Source organism: Natator depressus, chromosome 1 (assembly GCF_965152275.1).
Source record: "Natator depressus isolate rNatDep1 chromosome 1, rNatDep2.hap1, whole genome shotgun sequence".
Classification (NCBI taxonomy): domain Eukaryota; kingdom Metazoa; phylum Chordata; order Testudines; family Cheloniidae; genus Natator; species Natator depressus.
The window spans coordinates 62,498,879-62,526,181 of NC_134234.1; the positions used below are offsets into that span (position 1 = coordinate 62,498,879).

At 37.9% G+C, this 27,303-nt stretch overlaps 1 protein-coding gene across 2 annotated transcripts in view; it reads left to right on the forward strand.

The window, feature by feature from the left end:
* The window catches only part of VWA8 (von Willebrand factor A domain containing 8), a 285,585-nt gene that overhangs the window by 77,266 nt on the left and 181,016 nt on the right, over nucleotides 1-27,303 (forward strand). For both annotated transcript variants that reach the window (XM_074961437.1, XM_074961449.1), the window contains exons 13-16: nucleotides 12,829-12,989; nucleotides 16,285-16,398; nucleotides 24,019-24,187; nucleotides 24,577-24,654. In XM_074961437.1, coding sequence (XP_074817538.1) covers nucleotides 12,829-12,989; nucleotides 16,285-16,398; nucleotides 24,019-24,187; nucleotides 24,577-24,654 — 522 coding nt within the window. The remainder of the gene's footprint in view (nucleotides 1-12,828; nucleotides 12,990-16,284; nucleotides 16,399-24,018; nucleotides 24,188-24,576; nucleotides 24,655-27,303) is intronic.

Consider the following 27,303-nt stretch of genomic DNA (forward strand, 5'->3'; position numbering starts at 1 on the left):
AGAGCGATTATTATATAGAGTGTGGTATGGAATTCTGAGGTAGGTTACTATGTGTATAGGGCCGGATACTAAGTCAGTAGCAAAGGTAACGTTGACTTCAGGCTCTTAGTAGAGATAGAAAGAGAGAACGTCAGTGAGTGGAGTATAAGGAGATTTGTTCAATAAAGTAAATTATGATATTTCTTAGTTACAAAGAGGTGGCAGCTGGTGCTGTGAATTAGCATAACAATGTAAGAAAGAAAAGTTTTTTTTTCTTTCTAGTCTTTGGATGTTGTTCTCCTAAGTGTGTTTCCTGCCTTTGGGTCTGCATGGTGACCAGTTGTTTTGGCATATTTAGAGGCCCTGAAAGACCTTTTCCCCTTCCCTTTTTTGTTTGTCCGTATGCTATAAAATTGTGAAATGGAATTGTCCACCATCTTCATTTTTCTATTCTGGAAGGCAGTTTCTTTATTTTGTTGAAAATGCATATTTGCTTTTATGTGTTACTTTTTATGTTCTGTATACTCCTGGGGGAATTCTGCGATTCTACACATGTGCAGAATTCATGTCCTGTGTAGAATTTTTTTTCTCTGCAGAAAATACATTCTGTCGGAGTGCAGTATGCCTTTTTGCCCACAAAGGGCTGCTGTGGCATCAGAACAGAGAACAGCTGCCCCAGCTGCAGATAGGGAAGAGAAGCGGCTGGGTTCCTCACAGCACCCTGCTTGTAGGGCCAGGTCAGGAGGCATGGGATATGGGGGGATGGACAGCCTGGGGCACATGGGGTTGCTGGGGGGTCACAGACTGGGGTTCAAAAGGGCTAATGGAAGGGGGACAGACTGGGACGGGGACTGAGTGGGGATGTGGGGATATGGGGGAGGGGGTGGATGAGTGGGGATTCAGGGACACATGGGGATGGGGGAGGGGCACAGGGACACATGGGAACAGGGGCAGATGTGCCTGACAATGAGAGAGGCTAGGGATCAGCCAGGGTCTGCATGGGGGAGGCTCCCTAACAACTCGTCCCCCTCAAAACACCCAAAACTTCCATACTTCTCCCAATCACACCCAACAACCCTCCAAGTTCACACCCCGGCTCCTTCCCAACAATTACTTCCCTCTCCCTCAGCTCCTCCGTAATCCTTGACTCCCCCAAGCCTTTGCATTGCTTCTGAGGGGTGTAGGAAATGTGTTTCTGTACTGTAGTTTAAATGAATTATTACTCAGAGTTCTGTATTAATAGGCCTAGTAAGGAATCTATTTGTCAAAAAACATTTTCTGAATCTTTTTTGTTGTTTGTATTGTTACAGACATACTTGCTGACAGTTTTGAAATAAATTACCAAAATAATTTAAACTGGCATGACTATATTGTGTTATTTTGACAAATAAAATATGCAGAATTTTGCAGAATTTTAAAATATTGTGCACAGGATTTTTAATTTTTTTGGTGTAGAATTCTCCCAGGAGTATGTATAGCTTTAATCTTTCTTTCTTTGTTCAGATTCCATAATCTTCTCATATTGTCTTACATATTTACTTTTCTGATGCATAATGTATAGAATTTAAACCACTACTATTTGATTTTTGTCATGATTCTTGTTGTTCAATGTTTATATTAAATATAACACAGATCCCAGTCGGGAGTGAGGCTTTGTTGTGGTGGGTTCTAGAAAAACACATTCAAGGATATGGTACCTCACTCTCAGAGCTTAGAATCTAAGATGAGAAGTGATTTATGAAGTGTAGGGGGAAGGGAGCAGAGAAAGATTAATCAAATATATACAGTTTTTTTACAAATTTACATTTTTTTCATTGTAAATAGATATGTAAGTGCCACTGTCTCTTTCAGTCCATCAGCCTAGCCATCATTAATTGACTGATTACCGATGTGTTGTGTCAGAGGTGGGTCTTGAGGAGAGATTTGGAGAACAAGGTTGACGATTTACAGAGCAGTTCAGGGAAGGGGTGGAAAAAGGTATAGAGACATTTTTGCAAGAAGCTGACAAATGGATGGCTTTGTTGGTTGACTGTAGGAGGCATGGGACAATGACCTCACTACATGTTAAGCAGTGTTTGGCTTGCAGGAAAAGGTGTTTGGCCAATTTATGGGGTAGAGAGCCAGACTGACTATCTGCGATAGCGTTAAACCAGATCATCATGGGAACACTGACCCATTCCACCTCCCAGGTGGCCAGAAGAGAGGAGGGATCTATGCAGGTCCACACCGGTGCAGGAAAAGTGCACCTTTACCTGGACCAGGCAAAGCAGCACCCACTGTCCCTCCTGTGGATGTAGTTAAATATCAGGTTTTGTCATGATTTGCTGTGGGCATTATGTTAGTTGCTCTTTTCTTGGGGGGCTGGGAAAGGCTTTTTATCTCACTGCCAGATAGGCCAAGACAAGGTATGGGGCGGGTTTTGTCTTCCCTATAGCAAGTTGGGGACTTACTTAGGGCAAACATGAAACATGAAAGGGTTGCAGTTATAACGTTGCAACTCATTATATCAGTGCAAGGTGGTTGTAGTGCTATCCTCAGAGATTAAAAGAACAATTTTTTCACCCTCCTCCTTGTAACAACCTTTTATGTACTAGAAAAATGTTATGTCCCCCCACAGCCTTCTTGTCTCCAAACTAAACAAACCCAAGTTTTTCAATCTTCCCTTATCAGTCATGTTTTCTAGTCCTTTAATAATTTTTATTGCTCTCGTCTGGACTGTCTCCAATTTGAAATGTGGTTCCCAAAACTAGACACAATACTCCAGTTGAGGCCTTATCAGTGTGGAGTAGAGTGGAAGAATTACTTCTTGTGTCTTGCTTACAGCACTCCTGCTGATACATCCCTGAATTATGTTTGCTCTTTTTTTGGGGGGGCGGGCAACAGTATTACACTGTTGACTCATATGGTAGATCACAGGCTAAATAACCCCAGATCTCTTTCTGTAATACTGCTTCCTTGACAGTCCTTTCCCATTTTGTATGTATCCCGTTTATCTTCATCCCCTTCATCTCCAACATTCAACAGAGTGTTTTACAGCCAGCAGCAGTCACTCTTCTTTGTCACAGGGACAGTATTGCGAACCTCAAGTATCAGGCCCCAAAACCATGAGACTGGCTTAAAAATCATGATATGTTAATCATGATATGTTAACAGAAAAGATGGACTTTTTATTTGTCTTCTGGTTTTTGAGCATTTAAAGTTTTGTTTTCAGGTTTCTTTCTGCAGCCATAAGGGCTAGACATTTTTTTTTGAGGAAGCTGTGATTCTCATAATCATGTGGCTAAAAGAGTTGGGGCTTTAAGAAGAATGTCAAATATCACAAGACTCTTCATAACAAAAGAGGTGGTTGGCTGTCAAGCCTGGTTTCAGGCAACCTGGTGACCTCTCTACCTTCCTTCTCTGTGCTTCCCCTGCTGATGGCTGACCAGGCTGGAGCCTCCAGGTGATAGCAGCTTGTATGTAGGTGAAGGGAGTGAGGGTGAGGAGGGACTTCCAAGCTTACACAGGGCTGTCAAAGTTGGCCAGTTTAAGAGGGCCCACCCACAATATTCCTTCCCAGAAGTGTTCTGCCTCTGCAGTAGCCATGTGTGGCAGCTTCTGAGGTCCTACTTTTTACGTACCACTGTTTCTTCTTGCTGGGGATCCCAGCTGTACTTTTTCCTTTTCTTCTCTCATTTCTCTTTATCTTCATTCAGTTTTCCTCCTTTCTTTATCCCTGCATCTCTCTCTCTCTCTCTCTCTCTTTTTCCTTTCAGTACAGAGTGTCTGAGCCTCTGGCTGAGGAGTTGCTGCAGCTGGATTCCAGATGGTAGGTTGTAAGAGACTCCTGCCAGTGTAACAAGCGTGGGGGCAGGTTTTTTTTTCCTCCCAGTGGATGGGCCCAAGTGTGTTTCTTGCTCACAGGCCCTCAACCCCATCATGGCCCTGCTTGAGCTTGGAGAAGAGGAGAACCAATGACCTGCCAAGTGTCCCCCATGGGAATGGAGGGGAGGAGGTGGGAGAAAAGGTCTCAGTAGTGTCTAATTTAAATTATCTTTTCAAATGACAGTGAAATAAAAAGAGAGAGCTTTTTTTTAGTCTGATTCCAGAAATAATAAATCTCTCTTTAAATTGCTAAGTTATAGCCAGCAAATCTCAAATTACAAAAGTAATTTTAAAAAGAATATTTGCTCCTGTTAGAATGGATATATGTGTTATTACATCCTGAAATCTGACTATGTATTCTCAAATAGCTCACTATTTGAGCACATTTGGTAAAGTAAAGAATCATTAGACAAGTAAATATTATTATAAAAAAGAAAAAGCAGCTCACGCAAACCCTGTCTGAAACTGAAATCTGGCATAGTTCTGCCTACGGACCACACTTAAATTTTAGATCTGTAACATAGAAAGGTTGACAGGAACATATCTGGAAGAATTTCAAATCCACAGCTGATGTCTGTTCTGAGTCTGACAAGTTATTCCCTGGTTACCATCTTTTGTCATTTTCTGTCATATAATTCTGCAGGATAGAAAATGGCTGTGGGGTATTTCTCTCAGTTAAGGTTTGATTCCCCTTCCCCCCACTGTCTTTTTCTTGTCTCTAAAAACAGGCCTTAAATAAAAGAATATGAAAAATATATCTTCCTTCAGAAGGAAGGTTTTGAGAATCATCTGAATGGCTCTGCTTTGAATGAGACATAAGTCAAAATCAACCTGTGGCACATCAACATCTTTAGGGCATTCCATGTATTCAGGCATGCCAGTCAAAGGAATGTGATGGGAGAAGACTTCGACCATTGACCAATATCTGAATAAAACTAAAAACACTAAACTATAGAAAAACATTTCCTGAAGAAATATTTTTCTACAAAATATTATTGGTTTAGTTCTATTCACATTTATATGTGAGTGTTTAAGTGATGAATAGATCAACCTGTCTCTTCCAGTATTTACCTCAGGATTATATGATGAGGTTCAAACTCCTCTGAAGATGGTTATTGTGCACATCATTTCCCCTTCCTGTACAATTTTTCACTTTCAATGGGCTTATCTAGTATATACTTCCCAGGGGACTTGTCTTCTTTCTCTGCAGGATGGCTTAGAGTTTGATACGAGAACAGGCTGAGAATTTCAGCTAACTGGTATCAAGGGAATATGTGCTCTTTGCAGCTTGACAAATGAACCCACTCATGACAGATGAACGCTGACCCTTGTTATATACTAAGGGAAATCTTCATTATTTGTGTACACAATGTCAGGGTATTTACTCATCGCCGGTATAGGAAGCCAGTTGGTTTTGGAAACTTAGGAATGTGGCTACAAATACCAGTGATTCAGGCAAAGTTTTTTCCAGGCCCCACCTCTAACCTGTATGGATCAGCAGAAAGGCAGCCAAGGACTTCCCATTTGGGGGCCCATGACAGATAAAGCTGAAAATCATAGAATATCAGGGTTGGAAGGGACCTCAGGAAGTCACTTGAACAAATGAACTCAGTCCCTTTATAAAATAGCTTAAACTTTCACTTTCAAAAGGGTATCTATGATGCCTATGCAAAAGGGCTTGATCCAACTCCCACGGAAGTGAATGGGAGTCTTTCCATTGATTTTAGTGGGAGTTGGATCAGATTCTAAGGAAAGAGAGTTTACAAAGACATTTCTTTGACTTTTAGGAATTATAAAGCTATATTTAGGTGATATTAATAACTTTTATAAACTTGTTATTCAGTGTATATATATATATGTCTGCCAGAATAGAGAGAGTTATTTTCTGCATAAAATAATTTTTAAAACATATACTAGTGTTTTTATATAACATCAATGATTTTATTATAGAAATAACGTAAAATCAAGACAAGATTAATGTAAAGGATCAGAACCATTAAAACACAAATTGTATCTAATCTTTCCAAGCCTAACCATAAGTACATCTCCAAAATACTTATCCAGTTTTGACTGGAAATTACTAAGAACTTGAAACACCCTAGGGATAAACTAGAAAAAAAAGTAGGACGTATCTGGTTTCTACAAAAAAATTAAATTCATGATATTAAGTAATTAGCATTGGATATCAATATCATAATTTAATCTGATACTTGAACAAATATTAACAACATGCATTCATTCAATAACTAGGCAATATAGAATTTAATATCTAGTTTCACCTTTTTGGGTCAGGAAAAAAAGTCTTTGTGACTTCTTTAAGAGGCCAAAATCTCTTACTATAATCCTAATCCTAAAATTCAATAAATTTTTGTGTCTTCATAGTCAATTATAATTTAGCAAGTAATAATATAAGCACAGAAATATGCAATGAAGTAAACTTCAGCTGAAGAAATAACATTTTTCCCCTCTTCAGGCTTAACTCAGTAGCCTTCAGGAGAAAGTTCTGGGAAGAAATTAAATTTCCCACAATTTATTTCCTAAAATATCTCCAGAAAGAAAGCAAAAAAAAAAGAGAGAGAGAGAGGGAGGGAGCATGTTTTTACTTAGTGAACTTTTTATGGCTCTCAAGGGTCTAATGAAAATAACAGTATTATGTCCCTTACATCTCACTCCCCTTTAGCAACTATGGCAATAGAAGCATCCCAATTAGCCAGTTTCCATTGCTTCGCCAACAGTTATCATTTTCTTCGCAATTCAGAGGCTAGAGAGTCTAGGTTTCTTACTTTTGATGCCACGTTAGATTCACATTCTGCTAAGATTTCTCAAACAGAAAATAGGAATGAAGTAGGTAGTAGAGAAAATTTTGAGATCACGTAACAACTAATGGCTGGGTTAGTGAAAGACACGCCTTAGTTTAAAAAAAAAAGTATTAAAATGCTTATAAAGGATAATTATTTTCTAGAAAAAAAATCAAAGTGCGAATTTGTGTTAAAGCTACTACTATTTGAATATTAGATTTTTCTGGAACATCTGCAAGGGAGGAATGTTTTAAGTTTTTTTTGTTGTTTGTTTTTTTTAAATTTTTTTTTAAGTAATTTAGACTAGCGTTTCCCAAACTGTTGTCCACAGGAAAGAGCTGGCTGGTCATATGGTACTTAGGCTGCTGCTTCTCCTCATTTCCAGTTGCTTAAGTGCATTCAAAGACAACTAAAAATAAATTAAATACTTTCCTAAAATTACTTTCCCATGTAAGCAATTGCCGTAGTTGCTTCAGGGATTTTATGCAATCAGAAATGGGAGAAAAGGTGGTATATGAGAACAAAATGAGAGAGGAAGGCCTCCGTGAGACAATCTCTGCATTAAGATTTTGGGAACCACTGCGATAGATTATTTGGATCCTCTTCTTTTGATTTAAAAGGTTTCCAGAATCCTCAGTGAAAGTTCTTTCTGTGACATTCACACTATAAGAGTAGTTGTCAAATCACTTTTAGACAGAGAAAGAGTAATGAAGCAAGTATGAAGAATAAATTGAAATATCTGGTGTAAAATAAAACAAAAAAAATCAAAGAATTAACCTCCTTAAAACACAATGAAAGCTTGAGTCTAAAGGGACTTAATTCCAAAGGGAAACGAAATAACCTTTCTGTCTTATAACCGAATCAGACTTTACAAGGACTTGGCTCAAAACAGGAAAAAAAATTAAAAATGCAGTTGTTTTTCAACTTCAGAGTGAAAGAATATGAAATATATTACTAGTGTAATATTTAAATAAGTAATCAAGGTTAAATAAATACTAATAAAGAAATCTTTGGACAAAAAACTAATAACTTTAACCGCAGCACAGAAATTGAATAATTGAGAGAATTGGTAACAAGATAGTTTTTCATCTCTACATAACCAGATAAAATCCAATTCAAGTCATTTAGAATATGATGTGAAGTTTGATTTTATTTCTGAATTACACTTTATTGCATTCTACTCTTCTGATTTTCTATCTTCAGCAAATTTAGGTTTTCCGTTTGGGCTCTTGGTGTCTGTCTTTGTTTGCTTTCAACATTAGTCTTAGCTTAATGAATTCATACTATGCACAGTTAATTTCATTCCCAAAGAGGAGTCAGGTATAAAGAGAAATTTAATTTAATTTTGAATTATAGTACATTCTCCTGTGCAGCCTTTATTAACTACAGAATGTATAGAGAATTTCTGAAATAAGTGGCAGTTCAAGGGCACAGAAATATTTTTGGTACATTTTCCTTTGTTTTGATAAAGATATGTTTCTCATTCTGTGTGTAGACTGAGTATTTCAGTAGTAAAGCAAAATGGTGGATAAGTACAACAGTAAAAAGATGTGTTGTTTTTATGGTACTGACGGTGAAACCTTAAGTTACATATCCGTGGAAGCCTCAAAGGAACAAGACTTTGTCCTGTTATTTTAAGACTGTTAAGGAAATGCAGAAAGAGGAAATGATCCAGGCTATATGATGTAATTTATTCTATTTTCATTGTTTAAAGTTCAAAGGATTTACCGCTGTAAGAAGAATGTATGCAAAAGCGGCAACTGCAGCAACAAATATTTTTCCCACCTCTGATTTTTAGGCCAAATGCTGTTCACTGCAAACAACCAAACAGGGTGGATTTGATTTAAATCATGATTTAAATCACTAGTCAGGAAGACTCAATTTAATTATGGATTTCTACATAAAAGTGCATTCTTGTTGGTTACCACCAACCTGAAGATCCTGCATGTTCAGACATGTTCCTTTCATCATCTTCAGTGCAGCTTCCTCCTGAGAAGGAACACTTCTCGTGATGTTGTTTCATTCGGGAAACCAGGCCTTGCACTTCTTGTTGCACTGTTTGCATTTTGCAAGCATGCCTGTCTTACCCACAGGTAGAGGAACTTTATTAAAATATTCCCAAACTGGGTCTCTTTTATGGCCTGCTGCGATTATAGGTTTTCCCTTCTAGTGAGAGAATGGTATGGTAGATCTCAAATCAATGAAGGCTACACTCAGAAAGACCTCAAGACTTCTGGAATATGCTGCTCAAACAGTTTCACTTTTGTTTCTGCTGCCTGTCCCTTCCGTCTCACATTTATCTCCAGACTTCTTCTCCTTGTCCAGATCTATTCTGTCCCCAACAATCTTCTATTCATTGAACTTTTTGAAACTTTGCACTTTTAGAGAGAGGTAAGGGATTGACTCTGTCTACACAAATTTGCAGAGGGTTGAGGTCTGTTACTTTATTTTATTTATTTATTTTAAAACATTTTTGCTGTTAACAAGCATGTTATCTCTGGAGAGACAAAGCCACAGTTGGAGAACTGCAAAACTAAGCATCTCTGATGGTATCTTCTAGACTGAACACTGAGTCCAATTGGGTAGATAGAAAAATTAACCTAAATAATCTATACAGAAGGCCCTGGAACCCCATAAGATTGGGTCCCTAATCCATTAACTGTTGGAACTCATTTACAAAACTTTTCGTAAATATTGCATGAATATATTGTCTCATACTGTAGAATTAGAATTTATAATCCCTATTTCCATGATGAGATATCTTTGAGCTATAATATATCTTAATTAAAACTATCTTTAGATAGGTTTTTTTCTCAGAAAGCATTTTATCAAAAAAATCTGATTTAAATTAAAAAAATCAGATTTTTTTGATTTAAAAAAAATAATCATTGATTTTTATCTATCCTGCCACCAAAGTTGCGGGGCTATGCCCTGGTTAGATCTTCTGCAGTCTAAACAGGAGGAAGGAATTCATCTTCCAGGCCACATGGTGGCCACTACGATTTCCTGTATAGCAACGGGGAGTACCTCCTATGAGGGAACCCACAAAGAATATATATGTAATGGTTGATATGCTGGCCCCCTCCTCTGATTTGCTGTTGCTTTGTCTACAAAAGTACCTTCTATGCTGAGGTGCAGCGCCGATATGGAACTCTACTCCATTTTGTATGGGGGCTCTTGGTCCCTCTATTGCTTTACCTTCTCTTCCCCCTCTTAAATATCTCAGTTGTATTTTATTTTTCTGGGTCTTGAAAATTAATAGAATTTTTTACCCGTGTTCCACATCAGTGAAATCAGTACCTGATTTAATTATAATTTCTGCAGAGTCTTACAACTGAGTGTCTTCAGTTGATGACAGGTGACAATTGCTGCTCCCTTCTATACTCAAAGCTCTATAGTTCTCAAATACATGTATTGCATACAACAAAAATTCCATTTAAATTGCTTTTAAAAGTTTCCCTTTTGTTGGAGTATTGAAAAGGCAATGTTAATGTGTATAGAAACTAAAATTTTATTTAAAACAAAGATTTCTTGCCTAAATACATTTGGGTATTTGCCCCTTAAAAAAACAAAATATAGTACTTGCAAATGAAATCAAGCTCTGATAGATCAGTATAATATAGTTTAAATTAGGGCGGTCAATTAATTGCAGTTAACTCATGAGATTAACTCAAAAAAATTAATTGTGATTAATTGCAGTTTTAATCGCACTGTTAAACAATAGAATACCAATTGAAATTTATTAAATAGTTTTGGATGTTTTTCTACATTTTCCAATATATTGATTTCTATTACAACACAATATACAAAGTAGGCAGTGCTCACTTTATGTTGTTGTTTTTTATTACAAATATTTGCACTGTAAACATGGCAAACAAAAGAAATAGTATTATTCAATTCACCAACAAGTACTGTACAAGTACTGTAGTGCAATCTCTTTGTGGTGAAAGTGCAACTTACAAATGTAGATATTTTTGTTATATAACTGCACTTAAAAACAAAAAATGCAAAACTTTAGAGCATACAAGTCCACTCAGTCCTATTTCTTGTTCAGCCAATCACTAAGACAAACAATTTTTTTTACTTTTATGGGAGATAATGCTACACACTTCTTATTTACAGTGTCACCTAAAAGTGAGAACAGGCATTCGCATGGCACTTTTGTAGCTAGCATTGCAAGGTATTTCCGTACCAGATATGCTAAACATTCGTATGCCCCTTCATGCTTCGGCCACCATTCCAGGGGACATGCTTCCATGCTGATGACGCTCTTAAAATAAATAATGCTGTCAGGGTTCCTTCCCCACTCTGAACTCTAGGGTACAGATGTGGGGACCCTCATGAAAGACCCCCTAAGCTTATTCTTACCAGCTTAGGTTAAAGACTTCTTCAAGGTACAAACTTTGCCTTGTCCTTGAACAGTATGCTGCCACCACCAAGCATTTTAAACAAAGAACAGGGAAAGAGACCACTTGGAGACGTCTTCCCCCAAAATGTCCCCCCAAGCCCTACACACCCCCTTTCCTCGGGAGGCTTGAGAATAATATCCTAACCAATTTGTTACAAAATCATCAAAGACCCAAACCCCTAGATCTTGGAACAATGGAAAAATCAGTCAGGTTCTTAAAAAATGGATTTTATTAAAAAAAAAAAAAAAAAAGGTAAAAATCATCTCTGTAAAATCAGGATAGAAAATACTTTACAGGGTATTCAGATTCAAAACACAGAGGATCCCCCTCTGGGCAAAACCTTAAAGTTACAGAAAACAGGAATAAACCTCCCTCTTAACACAGGGAAAATTCACATAAAACAAAAGATAAACTAATCCACCTTGCCTGGTTTACCTATACTGGTTGCAATATTGGAGACTTAGATTAGGATGGGTTGGAGAAGATGGATTTCTGTCTGGCCTCTCTCAGTCCCAAGAGAGAACAACCACGTAAACAAAGAGCACAAAACAAAAGCCTTCCTTTCCCCAGGATTTGAAAGTATCTTGTTCCCTTATTGGTCCTTTGGGTCATGTGCCAGCCAGGTTAGCTGAGCTTCTTAACCCTTCACAGGTAACAGGATGTTGCCTCTGGCCAGGAGGGATTTTATAGCACTGTATACAGAAAGGTAGTTACCTTCCCTTTATATTTATGACAAATGTATTAATTAAATTTGTGGCCGAACTCCTTGGGGGAGAATTGTATGTCTCCTACTCTGTTTTACCTGCATTCTTCCATATAAATTTCATGTTATAGCAGTCTCGGATAATGACCCAGCACATGTTGTTTCTTTTAACAACACTTCCAGTGCAGATTTGACAAAACGCAAAGAAGGTACCAATGTGAGATTTCTAAAGATAGCTACAGCACTCGATCCTAGGTTTAAGAATCTGAAGTGCCTTTCAAAATCTGAGCAGGACGTGGTGGAGAGCATGCTTTCAAAAGTTTTAAAAGAGCAACACTCCGATGTGGAAACTACAGAACCCAAACCACCAAAAAAGAAAAGCAACCTTCTGCTGATGGCATCTGACTCAGATGATGAAAATGAACATGCGTCGGTCCGCACTGCTTTGGATGATTATCGAGCAGAACCCGTTATCAGCGTGGACGCATGTCTTCTGGAGTGGTGGTTGAAGCATGAAGGGACATATGAATCTTTAGTGCATCGGGCACATAAATATCTTGTGATGCCAGCTACAACAGTGCCCATGTGAACCCCTGTTCTCACTTCCAGGTGACATTGTAAACAAGAAGTGAGCAGCATTATCTCCTGAAAATATAAACAAACTTGTTTGGCTGAACAAGAAGTAGGACTGAGTGGACTTGTAGGCTCTAAAATTTTACATTGTTTTGTTTTTGAATGCAGTTATTTTTTTGTACATAATTCTACATTTGTAAGTTTAACTTTCATGATAAAGAGATTGCACTACAGTATTTGTATTAGGTGAACTGAAAAATACTGTTACTTTTGTTTTTTACAGTCAAATATTTGTAATAAAAATAAATATAAAGTGAGCCCTGTACACTTTATATTCTGCGTTGTAATTGAAATCAATAGATTTGAAAATGTAGAAAATATCCAAAACTGTTCACATCAATGGTATTCTATTATTGTTTAACGGTGCGATTAATTGTGATTAATTTTTTAATCGTTTGACAACCCTATTTAAATGCATTCTTTTGATAATTGTTACTCATAGGATATGACAGCTCGAGATTTGGTGCAGCAAAGGTATACTCTTCCAAATGGAGACACTGCTTGGAGACCATCTCCACTTGTTACTGCTGCCTTGGATGGGAAGCTTGTTATTCTTGATGGTATTCATCGCGTCAACTCTGGCACCCTAGCTGTACTACAAAGGTCGGTATGGGAACCCTGTTAAGCAGAGTGCTTGAGACTTGTTCATTCAGGACATTCATGCTCAGAAGCTGTGTCCTGTTTGCAAATACACAGCTGTGCAACTCCAGGTATATTGTAAAATTGCAGTCAAGGTATTGGATTTTTACAGAATACATTATGTTGGGACCTCAGATATGGAGAGCAGCAGCAAGCCATGAGTGTGTTACGTAAACCTTTATTAATATTGGCAATTGCAGCTGTTTATTCATGCTGTACTCTAACTGAATTAGAAAATGTAGTAGTTTCTATCCTAGTGAAAACTATGAGGCCTAAACATTAATAAGTTAATATTTATTAAGTAGTAAAGACATTATAAATAGTATTTGAAAATGCATTCTGCTTCTAATAAATGACTGATTAATTATACTCACTCTGAAAAATGCTTTTTTGGAATTGTTTACTAAATTGATTAAAGGAATCTGAAAAAGGGGGTGAACAGTGAGGTGGCAAAATTTGCAATGATACAAAATTACTCAAGGCAGTTAAGTCCAAATCTGAGTGCTAGAGTTACAAAGGGATCTCACTAAACTGGTTAACTGGATGACAAAATGACAGATGAAATTCAGTGTTGCTAAATGCAAAGTAATACAAATTGGAAAATATAATTTCAGCTATACAAACGAAATGATGGAGTCTAACTTGGCTATTACCACTCAAGAAAGAGATGTTGGAGTCATTGTGGATAGTTCTCTGAAAACATCTGCTCAATGTGCACTGGCAGTCAAAAAAGCTAACAGAATGTTAGGAACCATTAGGAAAGCGATAGATAATAAGTCAGAACATATCATAATGCCAATATATGTATCCATCGTAAACCTACACCTTGAATACAGTGTGCAGTTCTGGTCACCTCATCTCAAAAAAGATGTATTAGAATTGGAAAAGGTGCAGAGAAGGGCAACGAAAATGTTTAGGGGGATAGAACAGCATCCATACGAGGACATATTAAAAAGACTAGGGGTCACCCAATGGAAATTAATGGGCAACAAGTTTAAAACAAACAGAAGGAAGTATTTCTTTGTCCAGCACACAGTCAACCTGTGGAACTCACTGCCAGAGGATGTTGTGAAGACCAAAGGTATAACTCAGTTAAAAAAAGAATTGGATAAATTCATGGAGGATAGGTCCATCAATGGCTATTAGCCAAGATAGTCAGGGATACAACGCCATGCTCTGGGTATCCCTAAATCTGTGCCAGAAGCAACTGACACTAGCCACTGTCAGAGACCGGATACTGAGCTATATAGATCATTGGTCTGACCCAGTATGGCCATTCTTATGTTCTTATGAATTCAAAACAAAAATCCTAAAAGTTACACATAATAATGTAAACTGTATTATTAGTAAATAATTACTACTCATATAGGGCCAGATTTTGACACGTGTTCATGTTGAATAGTAATACCCTTCTCCGTGAGTGATCACGTTAATGGGGCCACTTGTGTAGGAAAGTGCTAATCAGGAGTAAGGAGGTACCAGAGTCTGCCCCATAATAAGGAGCCCAAAACTGCCTGTAGAGATGAAAATTTTCTTTTTACTTGGAACAAGTAAAAATATCACTTTTGAATATACCTATCTTCAATTCTTTTTGGTTTCACCTCATAACATGTTATCACCTTTTAAGTTTTATTCCAAATAAGACTTTCATCATTGACTTACATATTCGATACAAATATATGACAGCATTTGTAGTGCATAAACTAGAAAATTCAGTTAACATCTGAACTTTCTGAAAACCTAATAATCTCTTCTGATCTTCAGTTTTTTATTAGATACCAAGGTGATCCTTGCATTAGACATAGCTAACCCATTTTATTTTCAAACTGTATTTGTACCATAATATGTAATTAGGAAGATGGCAGTTCCAAATTGCTATTGGTCAACCTGTCAGTTTCACTATAGTTTGATAAATATGAAAAGTGCTTCCTTTGCTTTCTGTTCCTCTTTATTTATTTTTTCTTTGACTGAAGTGATCTGAAAAAGAAAAACCGTGGATTTGTGCTCTTTTTTGCCTCTTTATGATGTGTTGGTCAAAGACCTGAATAGTTTTTCTCTCTCTTTTTTCACAACTCCAAAAATATTCTGCTTGTTTTGTTTTTTGTAGAAATAACAGGAATGCCAAGTCTTGTCTTCCCTTTTTTGTTGTTGGTGCACTTCTTGGATGGCTCTGAAATGTGTATAGGGAGTTGTTAGAGACAAGTTGGGTGAGGTAGTATCTTTAATTGAACGGAATTCTGTTAATGAGAGAGAGACAAGCTTTTGAGTCACACCGAGCTCTTCTTCAGATCTGTGTGGCTCAAAAGCTTGTCTCTCTCACCAACAGAAGTTGGTCCAATAAAAGATATTACCTCTCCCACCTTGTCTCTCTAATATCCTGGTGCTGACATGGCTAAAACTACACTGCAAATAGGGAGATTTGTCAGCCCATTGCTAATGGGGAAGTGGTGTTGAATCCTTAACAAAAAGAGCTTTTCACCCAAGTTTTGTAGTTACATAGCTGTTAGCAAAACCAACAGTCTAAATAAAAATAGTTTCCTCTCTTTCAACTCGGTTTCATTTCCCTGGTACCTGTGCTATCATATTCCCTGTTAGTTTTCCATTCATCCAAAGAGTCTTCGAAGTAGACAAGACCTGAAGTTTTAATATAAAAACTTAAGCAGAACCCCATCTATAAGAATAAACAGACTTGAAAAGACCTTTCATGCCTTCTTCACACATTACAAAAAAAGGAGGACAAGGTAGTGCAGGGCTGGGCATAAGTCCATTTTTTTTCTCTTGTGCATTTTGTTCACCTCTGATTCTTTTCCTTTTCACTAACAGAATATATATCAGTTAAGATGACTCCTAAAATGTATTGCTTCTAGGAGCAAAATAGGAGTATAGCACTGTGTGCCAGTTGGACAAAAATATTCTGAATTTCGTGCCATACACATTGAGAGTATAATATAAAGTCTTCATGTATGGTCTTCAGTGGTTTGTTTATCTCTGAAAAAAAATTCTGTCATGAATGGTGTTATGTACTGTACTTACAGAAAATAGTTGAAGTTCTTCCTTGAGCTTGCCATTTAACTGGTATTTTTCTCATCAGCAGGTCCTTCACTGAAAGATATAGGTCCCAACTTTTGTTAATAACTCAGGCATTGAAATTAAGACTTCTTGGGTAGAATTCCTCATTAAAGTAACATTGGTTGAGATAACTGTAAAAACTAAGGCAATTAAATACTAGATTTTTGTTCTCTTTTGAATTCCCGAATAGACTAATCCATGACAGAGAACTGACTCTTTATGATGGCAGCAGATTACTGAGAGAAGATAGGTATCAAAGTTTAAAAGATGAACTGCAGCTCTCCGATAAGGAACTACAACAGAGGTAATTTGTTAGATGCTAACATGGTATTCAAAGTAGTTTGTATGTGATTCAGGTTGTAAACAGTCTTCTATTTTATTGCTTGATGTTACTAAGGTTTCTTGCAAGATGCTTGGTTTTTAAATCAGTAATAGAATCTGTTTTTAATACTGCTATCCTCAGTACTTTTTGTGTTAGCATGAGAAGAAAAATCTTAAAAGGGAAACTTAGAGCAGAAACATTAAAATATCCTAGCTGAAAGAAACAATATAAATACATAAAAGTTTAGACACATAAGGTATGTCTACACAGCAAAGAAAAATCTGCAGCTGGCCTATGCCAGCCAACTCCGGCTCACAGAGCTCAGGCTGCAGGGCTGTATCATTGCTGTGTAGACTGCCAGGCTTAGGTTGGAACCCTAGACTCTAGGACCCTGTGGGGTAGGAAGGTCCCAGAGCTCGGGTTCCAGCCCAAGCCCAAATGTCTACACAGCAGTGAAACACCCCCGCTGTCTGAGCACCATGAGCCCAAGTTGGCTGGCCTGGGCCGGCTGCAGGTTCTTGTTTGCTGTATAGACATATCCATGGATGCACTGCATTGTTTTGAAGCATTTTATTAAGAGACATTGAGAGTTAAACAAAAAAAAGTTGAATGTTATAATTATTTCTTCCAATAGATTAGCTAGAAAACTGGTATGTAATTTAGAATTAACATGAGGCAGGAAATCCTAAGGATGGGTTGGTGCCTGTCATGCTTATTCTTCTTGCTTTTTGACTTCCAGTTGTCTGCTAGAAATATTCTCTGTGTTGAAATATTTCAAATCCTTGGCTGGCCAGACAGATACACAGTCATTGTACTGACTGATTTCAGTTAATTGCCAGGATTCTATTTTATATTACTCAAAACAAATATAATTTAATATGTAATACTATCTTCCATAAATTCTGAAGAGATGAAACTGTTATTCTTAGATGACACTACAGTTTAAATAATGTGGTTTTTATACTACTTATATTGTGATAAATAAAAATTCTTGTTTTACAGGGACCAAGAGCAATAGCTGATTTTTACAATATACAAGTCATTATGGTTTGCCTGTAATTAGAACAGAGTCTTGTGCAGGAAAATAAACATGAGGGATTGTATGTCAACTATATAATGGGTACAATTGCATGGGTCTTTTGTATAATATAATATTTGGATTCTGAAGTAAAATACAAAAAATCTTCTATTCTTCTCTATATTTCCTTATAACTTTTACCTCAATAATAAGGTGACTCTCTGTAGTAAATTAGGTGAAATAAAACACCTCTTCTGTACTGGGAAAGGTAAGTTGATACTACTTTTCTTGGTTGTCCAATTAGAGCCTATACTATACGAATGTTAAAACTGAATTCCTATTTTTAATTAAACCTGTTTGGTCAGTTGATATAAGACATGGGAGAACAGACTCCAACCAGTGATCCAAAACTTTTGCAAAAAGTCTCAAATCCAAATTAATTGAGGAGATTGGATGATATGGGGCAAATTCCTTACGGTTTTCCCTTTTTAAGAATGAGAAGAATGGAGGCATTTTTAGACCTTTAGACCTTGAAACCTTTAGAGGCACTCAAGCGGAATGCCTCAAGGGTTGGTCCTGGGGCTGGTTTTGTTCAATATCTTCATTAACTATCTGGAGGATGGCGTGGACTGTACCCTCAGCAAGTTTGCAGATGACACTAAACTGGGAGGAGTGGTAGATATGCTGGAGGGTAGGGATAAGATACAAAGGGACCTAAATAAATTAGAGGATTGAACCAAAAGAAATCTGATGAGGTTCAACAAGGACAAGTGCAGACTCCTGCACTTAGGACAGAAGAATCCCATGCACTGCTACAGACTAGGGACTGAATGGCTCGGCAGCAGTTCTGCAGAAAAGGACCTAGAGGTTACAGTGGACGAGAAGCTGATATGAGTCAACAGTGTGCCCTTGTTGCCAAGAAGGCTAACGGCATTTTGGGCTGTATAAGTAGGGGCATTGCCAGCAGATTGATGGACATGATCATGCCCCTCTATTCGACATTGGTGAGGCCTTATCTGGAGTACTGTGTCCAGTTTTGGGCCCCACACTACAAGAAGGATGTGGAAAAATTGGAAAACATCCAGTGGAGGGCAACAAAAATGATTAGGGGACTGGAACACACGACTTTTGTGGAGAAGCTGAGGGAACTGGGATTGTTTAGTCTGCAGAAGAGAAGAATGAGGGGGGATTTGATAGCTGCTTTTAACTACCGGAAAGGGGGTTCCAAAGAGGATGCATCTAGACTCTTCTCAGTGGTAGCAGATGACAGAACAAGGAGTAATGGTGTCAAGTTGCAGTGGGGGAGGTTTAGGTTGGATATTAGGAAAAACTGTTCCACTAGGAGGGTAGTGAAGCACTGGAATGTGTTACCTAGGGAGGTGGTGGAATCTCCTTCCTTAGAGGTTTTTAAGGTCAGGCTTGACAAAGCCCTGGCTGGGATGATTTAGTTGGGGATTGGTCCTGCTTTGAGCAGGGGGTTGGACTAGATGACCTCCTGAGGTCCCTTCCAACCCTGATATTCTATGAATTGTAGAAGGTATCCTCTTCTAAAGAAGCAAGAAACATTTTAACAAATCTTTCAAGTGATCTTTCCATCTGTAAAAGGATTAATAGTAAAGTAAACATGATGGGAAAGATTATATCTGCATTCTTTTAGTTAGTTTAATTAACCACTAACATATTTTTTAAATCTGGGCACCTATTCAATAATAAGAACACAGATGCTCACCCAGAGTAAATTTGTGGTATTTTAGATACTGTATAACCCAACGCTTAATGAAAATTTCCAAAGCTGATAAGATGATTCTTCTGACAGAATAACAGCTGCTTTATTTTAACATCACTTTATTTTTTTTTTTAGAGGGGAGGGTGGATGAGAAAGGAGAATTACACAGGCTGTATTATGACCCAGAGAAATTACATGTGTTCCTGAGAGTTGAACATTTTTAATTAAGAAGGGGTAGAATTTGAGGGATTGAGTGGGGGTGGTGGCATGTTATTTGTTTAGTTTACAAAAATCAAATGAAATAATATTACAGTGACTTCTGGTTTTTTAGGCTAAAAATCATAGTTTTATTCTTGAATTAAAATTTTTGGAGGATGTATGTTAAAGCTGATAACTTCTCTAAGCGCTAATAAAATATATTTCTGACTCAAAAGATCTTACACATGCCATCAGTTACAGTTTCGCTTGATGTTCCACCACGTTACTACTTCCATAGTCTGCACTAAGTTTTTTAAACAAGGTTTACATGCTACGCAGGTGGGTGGGATGACTCTGGCAGACATGACAAGAGCTCAAGCAGCTGATTTGCGGTTCTGGGGATGGAGGATACTCATTGGCCAGTTGAAGGCCTTTTATCTATGAGCTAGCTAGCCGCCTGCATTGCAAATTGTTTCCACTGGCCTTGCTTTAGCCAGTTGTGCTGTGTTATTACTAAACAGTCCAGTTACAATGGCATCAGGTCACATGGGGAAATTTTATTTTGTAGATTATGGATAATGGGGGAAGAAATCTATGCTGGCGATGAGGAAGGGACTTAAAAAGACTCTCTATGTATAGAGAAATTGTTGCTGCACAGTATTAGCTATTAATAGAATTGTATGATTCACTATGTTGAATTAGTTCTGCGTGAAGAAATGCAGTCACTTAAAATTGATTCAGAATGTATATCCAGGCTTTTTGTGTAGAATTTTCCTACATAAGCATTTGCTGAGGCAGATATTGTGAAGGTGGCATTCCATAACTATAAATACTGTTGGAAGACATAGGGCAAAGCACCAGTTTCTCTATGAAACAGTATTTTAACCTGTTCAGATGGTTTTTTGTTTTGTTTTGTTTTTAGACTTTTCCACATATTAAGCATTTACTATAGTAAACAGGCAGCTAGTAGAGAAAAATATAGAAATGTTTATATAATCAGATTTGCTTCAAAAGCTGAAAGGAGCCGATTATAATGCATGGGTGGGTATTCCTAACACCCTTAAGGCAGTGAATTACTGTCCATGTGACTAGGCTGAAAGAGAGCTCATACAGCATATGAGACAAATATAAGCAATGTGGCAGAAGGTGAATTTTGTAGACAATAGAAGCTCCAATATGTTAAATTTTAACTGAATATATTCACCACCCTTTAGTTCTGAGTTGTTTATTTTCACTTCTTTTTGTTTGGTCATTCAGTTTTAGTATGTTTGAACATATACTAAAGCAGTCAGTCGATTAGAAAACACAATAATCCAAGCCAGTGTGTTATACATTGCAGAAAAGTAAAAAGGAAACAGGTGCTTGATAACTTTTTATTCTGGCAGGGATAAGTGATGGAATATTTGAAAAGATGCAGCATAGTTTTTCCCTTTAATTTAAATATATGTCCTCTATCTTAAACACCTTTAAATTATAGTTATTGTTAAATTTTGTTGTCAATACGTGAATTACATAAATATTTCATATGCAAACACCTAACCTTCTGACACACAATTATACTCTTGTGTGGCGATAATAATTTTTAAACGATCGCCACTCCTACATTTGTTCTCATTTTGTTTGCAGTAGTAAATGATGGTTTGTGAACCTGGAGAAGAGGAAAAGACAAATAAATGAAAAGTTTATGTGCGGCAGCAAGGGAATGCTCTTTGTGTGCCAAAGACAAGAAATCAGTCTTTAGCATTGTACTGGTGAGGCTGCATTCTCTGTTTGACCTTCAGTGAGGTTATTTTCTGTAAGGGCTTATCTACACTTACGGGGGGATCGATGAGTGGCGATTAATGGATTGGCAGTCAATTTAGTGGGTCTAGTGAAGACCTGCTAAATTGATCACAGATTGCTTTCCTGTCGACTCCTGTACTCTACTGGATCAAGAAGAGTAAGAGGAGTCGACGGGAGATGCTCTCCCGTCGACATCGCATAGTGTGGACCCCACAGTAGATAGGTCTAAGCTACGTCAATTCGAGTTACGCTATTCACATAACTCAAATTGTGTAGCTTAGATCAAATTTCCCCTGTAGTGTAGACAAGTCCTAAGATTCTTCTTACCCCTGGGTGGAGAGAAATAGGGTCTGATGATCTCTCCTACTTGTCTGACCTACAGATTGAACAGGCAAGAGGAAAGGATGAAGATGTCTGGTACTCAACATTAATAAAGTATTGCTAATCCCTCCAGCCAATTTTATTCTAGGTCTTAGTGTGTTGGGCTTTGGGGTTACTTACATGGCTTCTGTCTGCAGAGTGATCAAATATGGCATAGACTTAATAAACATAGCTCCACAAAGAAACAGTGGCTATGATTGTTTAGAGCCTGATCATGCAGGGTACTGAACAACCTCATCTCCAGTTGACGTTGGATGGAGGATTCTCTCCAGCTTGCAGGATTAAGCCCTTTTTAAAATAATAATTAAATATTTGGCTTTACATTTTCAAGAGATTGAACAAACATTAATCCAAACAACACCCTTGTGAAGCAGATGAATGTTGTTCCCATTTACAAACTGGGAAACTGAAACAGATGGTGCACTGGGCCACAGAGCAAATGATGGAGAGGAGAATATACCAGTAAAGTGCTCAGTAGATTAGTTAATGAGAACAAAAAGAGAAATGCATTTGTAGATAGCTTTCCAATGTGCAGTAGCTTCTCCTGTTAGAAAGCTTTCCTCAGCGAATAGCTGGTTTATTAAAAATTCCTTTGCCAGGGAAATTTTCTATTTGTAAGTTATTAAAATATGCAATTTAAAAATTCAAAGATTTTTTTGGAATACTGTTGCTGGTAGCTAATTCAGAAATAATGGATTCAGTCCTCAGATGTACTCTTTATCCCTGAGAGGAGTGGGGGGCAATGGGGGTGCTGTTTGTGTCTCCCCACTCCTGATCTTTGACTCATCTGGGGGCTTGTTTCTCAGAACAGCTCAAAACTTTGCCCAGCTGGCCATACCCGTACGGGGGATTGCCATAGTGCACTGTGTTCTGGCTGTGTTACCCATCTCATCCACTCCCTGCCACATGCCAGAATGGCCCCAGCTGCATTGGGGGAATCCCCAGCTGAGGAAAGCTGACTGCATTTTGGATCCTTTATGACATAGAAACATTGCAAAAGGACCAGAGCCAGGATCAGGAGTGAGCTTAACGTATGTTGAATATTTTTATTACTAATGAAAAAAAGAGGTTAATCGAAAATTAAACATGCCTTCTCCTATCTTCAAAACAGTTTCTCCTATAATAAGGTTGGTCACTGTTCCCTGACCTTTTCTGTGCGTAGAGATAATGACATACCCATTGGTTCGTATTTCACATGATGCTTTCAGACGTTTCCTTCTATTTTTATCAACCTGGGTATAGCTTCTAGGCTTCTGACTTTCGGCTGAGAGTAACCGATGCCATCCACTTTGTTTGCTTTGATTTGGGAGTCTGATACAGCGCAGCATATTCAGGAAACAGTTTTTCAAGGGTGTTCACTGTATATGCTTTTCTGTATCAGATTCGTTGTATATACCAGATCTGCCTGCTAAGCTATTATACATTGTGTAATTTAAATTGAATGGTCAAATTCTACCTTCGGTTACACCCATAATTTCCCCCAAAGAATAACCAAAGATGGAATTGGGGCCAAAATATTCTAATTTCAAACAGAATTATATGAAAAGTAGCATATGACAACAGGCAGGAGAAATATAAATGATTGCATTACAATTTTCTCATTTTTGAATACTAAATTATTTGTCTGGAATTGTAATTGAGGTGTTGAGTAAATATTGCATGCCATATTGCAACATCCAACTAATTTACATCTGAGTTGCTATTATTTACTTGTATAAACAGTTGCACCTGGAGACCGCAAGTGAAATCAGCGTCACATTATGCTAGGCACTGTATAGAAACATATTAAAAGACAGTCACTGCCCTGAAGATCTTATAATCTAAATAGAAAAGAGAGACAATGGATGGGAGATAGTATCATCCCCATTTTACAGATGGGGATCTGAGACACAGAGAGTTTTAAATGATTTGCTCTAAGTCACACAGGAAGTCAGTCTGTGAATTAAACCCAGATCCTCCCCGAGTTCCGGTCTAGTGTCTTAACTACAAAATTATCTTTCCTGTCTGTCTAATTGAGTAGAAAAAGTTACCCATTGTTGCTGCTTCAAAAGATATTGCCGCCCCCCAGATCTGCCTTTTAGTAATGCTGTTTTAGGTAATACTCTTGGAGAATGTTTCAAAACCATTACATTTGTAAATTTTGTCTATTTCATACATACAAAAGAGTAAACAAAAGGTAGCATGGTTACTGGTATTTGCTCAACTTGAAGCATGCAGGTCATGCTGTAGATGAAGCCAAAACTTGGGTAACCTTGTAGGCATTTCAACTTACGAGAGAGATATTTTGTTTTTTACATTGCTAGTTACATTATGCAATTTTTGTCAGTTTTGACTTTTTTTATGTTGCATTGCGAATGTCCTGAATATAAATTGTGGCTGTGGCTTAATACAATAATTCACTTGAAGACTGATTGTACCTCAGGTGGAGTTTGTAAGTTCAGATTTGTTATTTGCTGCTTTTACCAGGTAATGCATTTAAAAAAATATTTTCTTGCAGGTCCATCTTTCGTATCCATTCCTCGTTCAGAGTAGTTGCCCTGGCCGAGCCTCCTGTCATAGGAAGTAGCACAAAGCAATGGTTAGGCCCAGAGTTTCTAACTCTGTTTCTGTTCCATAATGTTAAATCCTTCACCAGGAATGAAGAAATTCAAGTTATTAAAGAAATGGTAAGCACTTGCAATGGTTTGGCCAGTTATTAATATTGGTTCCTATTTAAAATGCTGAATATGATTATGAACTGGAATATTTTAATATACCATAGATACTCCCTTTTCTTATATGATGTGAAATCCTTTCACACAGCCTAAGTGACTCCTTGATTTTTAAGTCTAGGGTATCTTCTACTGTAATTAGAATAAATTCGTCTTGGTAGTTTTCTATTACAGTATATTTTCATATTTTGTGACACAGTTATTCCTTTTGGTTATTTGAAATAAATGTATATGCAGTACATACATGCAGGCTGTGTTTATGTAGGTGCATACGTGTATGTCTATATAAATTACATATGCACACATGAAATATATATCAAATACTTTTTTTGTCTTTTAAACAGATTCCAAATGTGCCCATGGTTGCGGTGGAACAGTTGTTATCGTTAACACACAAGCTTCGGGAGACAAATGACCCCACAGTGAGTCTAGTTTTTCAGATTTGTGTTCTACTTGTCATTATATGTGTAGCTGTTTTTAGAGTCAGGATTTTATCTCTACTCAACAAAGGAATTATTTTCTCCAGCAATGTGAGGATGCTTCCTTATTTCCTTACGTTCTTGCCTTATGCTGACCTATCTTGACCAGTGGAGGCTGGATTGGGCTCATTCTGGAGCCAGTTCCTTCACTTCTTGTATGGCCACAGGAGCAGAGTGTGCTGCCAGCATGGTATTCGTAGACCCTGCCTGCATGGGATTTGAGAAACCAGCCTTGGAAATCCAACACTGGTTTCTTGTGCTATATACATGTGGCACCTTTTTTTATTTTTGATATACTCATTTAGGACCTGATTAAGCAAAGCACTGAAGCATGTACATAATTTTAAGCATGTATGCTCAAATTCTAGTGAAGTCATGCAGTATTATAACATGTACATTGTAGTCAATATGACTTAAGCAAATGCATAAAAGAGGAATGGGACTTAAAAGCATGTGCTGAATAGGGATGGACTAAAGCATATGCTTAAATTGTTTACTGAATTTATTTAAAATCGCCTCCCCTTAACAAATACTGTTATGTGTCATACAGTGCTTTAGTAATTGTAAGTTTGATACCTGGATTTGTTTTGGGATTACTTGGGCAGGGAGGACTATCTAACCATTAGAAAATGCAGACAGGGAGGTAGGGAGATGGGGAAAAGAGGAAAGTGCTCAGAACTGTTAGTAGTATTACTGTGGTAGGCAGTTCTACTAAAGCAGTAATTAAAAAAAAAAAATTACTACTGGCACAAAAACTGCAGAACTCTTTTAAAACTGATACAGTCAAGACTCAGTTTTAAAAATTAATTTCAGTGGCAACTAAAATAGTGAATTGATGTTTTACTTTTTGCAATAAAAAGTTTCAAACATTTTTATTGGAGCCACCCAACATGGGTGTATAGGTGTGCACATGTAACTTGTGTTAGGTTAGGTTATACACAGTAATCTACTTTCCTCAACTCTCAGGAGGTTAGCACCAGTAATAGTTTCCCACCATGTTACTGTTTAGATTTTTGATTGGCTGCATTGCAGGAAGAAATAAAGTGCACTGTCCACATCTTAGCGGACAGCAATTTTGTTTCACATGAGATGAAGTATTTGTAGTCCATTAGTAACCAAGGATGACATTAGAAATAAATCTTTTAAAATCAGCAGGTCTGGATAATTTCCACCCAAGAGTCCTAAAAAAGGTGACTTGAGGAGATCTCTGGCCTGCTATTGTTCATGTTTAATAACTTTTGGAATGCTGAGGAAATTCCCCAAGACTGGAAAAATGTTTATGTTGGGCCAGTATTCAAATGGGGCAAATGGGATGACCTGGGTAAGTATAGGCCAGACATCAATCCTAGGCAAAATAATGGAGAAGCTGATACAGAATTCAGTTAATAAAGAACTGAAGGATGGGATTATAATTAGGGACAGTGAACATGGTTTTATGGAAAAGTAGGTCTATCAGAAAAAGCTCATTTCATTCTTTGATGAGATTACAACTTTGATTAAGTAAAGTGCGGCGAGGTAAGATACTTAGATGTTTTTATCAGGTGTTTGAGTTAATACCATATGACATTTTGATTAAAAAATTTCCATTATACAATGTCAATAAAGCAAACACTAAATGGATTAAGAACTGCCTAAATGACAGGTCTCAAAAAAAAGGAGTTGTTCGTGGGGGAATCATCACTGAAGAGGGGCCTATATACTAAGCCCACAGCTACTCAGTTTTTTTACCGGTGGTCTGGAAGCATATATAACATTTGTGGCTGATAAGAAAGATTGGCAGAATGATAAATAATGGTGAAGACAAGGTGGTCATACAGAATGTTGTGAATTGCTTGGCCAGCTGGGCCCATTCAAACAAAATATATTTAATATAACTCGAGCCTTACCAAATTCATGGCCTTGAAAAATATTTCACGGAGCATGAAATCTGGTCTCTTGTGTGCTTTTACCCTATACTACAGATTTCACAGGGGGGGCCTGCATTTCTCAAATTGGGGGTGCTGACCCAAAAGGGAGCTGCGGGGGGGTGTGTGTGTCACAAGGTTATTTTAGGGGGGGTTGTGATTTTACCACCCTTACTTCTGCACTGCCTTTAGAGCTGGGCAGCTGGAGAGCGGTGGCTGCTGACTGAGGGCCCAGCTCTGCAGGTAACAGTGCAGAGGTAAGGGTGGCAATAAATTTGTTAGTCTCTGAGGTGCCACAAGTACTCCTTTTCTTTTTGCGGGTATAGACTAACACGGCTGCTACTCTGGAAAAAAAAAATACCATACCATGTGATCCTCACTTCTGTGCTGCTGCCTTCAGAGCTGGGTGGCCGGCCAGTGGCAGCTGCTGACTGATGGCCGAGCTCTGCAGGCAGCAGTGCAGAAGTAAGAGTGGCAATACCATACCTTGCCATCCTTACTTCTGCGTTGTTGCTGGCAGCGGCTCTGCCTTCAGAGCTGGGCTCTCGGCCAGCAGCCACCGCTTTCCAGCTGCCCAGCTCTAAAGGCAGTGCTGCCACCTGCAGCAGCACAGAAGTAAGGGTAGCAGTACCGCACCCCCCCAACAATAACCTTGCAACCACCCCACAACTCCTTTTTGGGTCAGGAC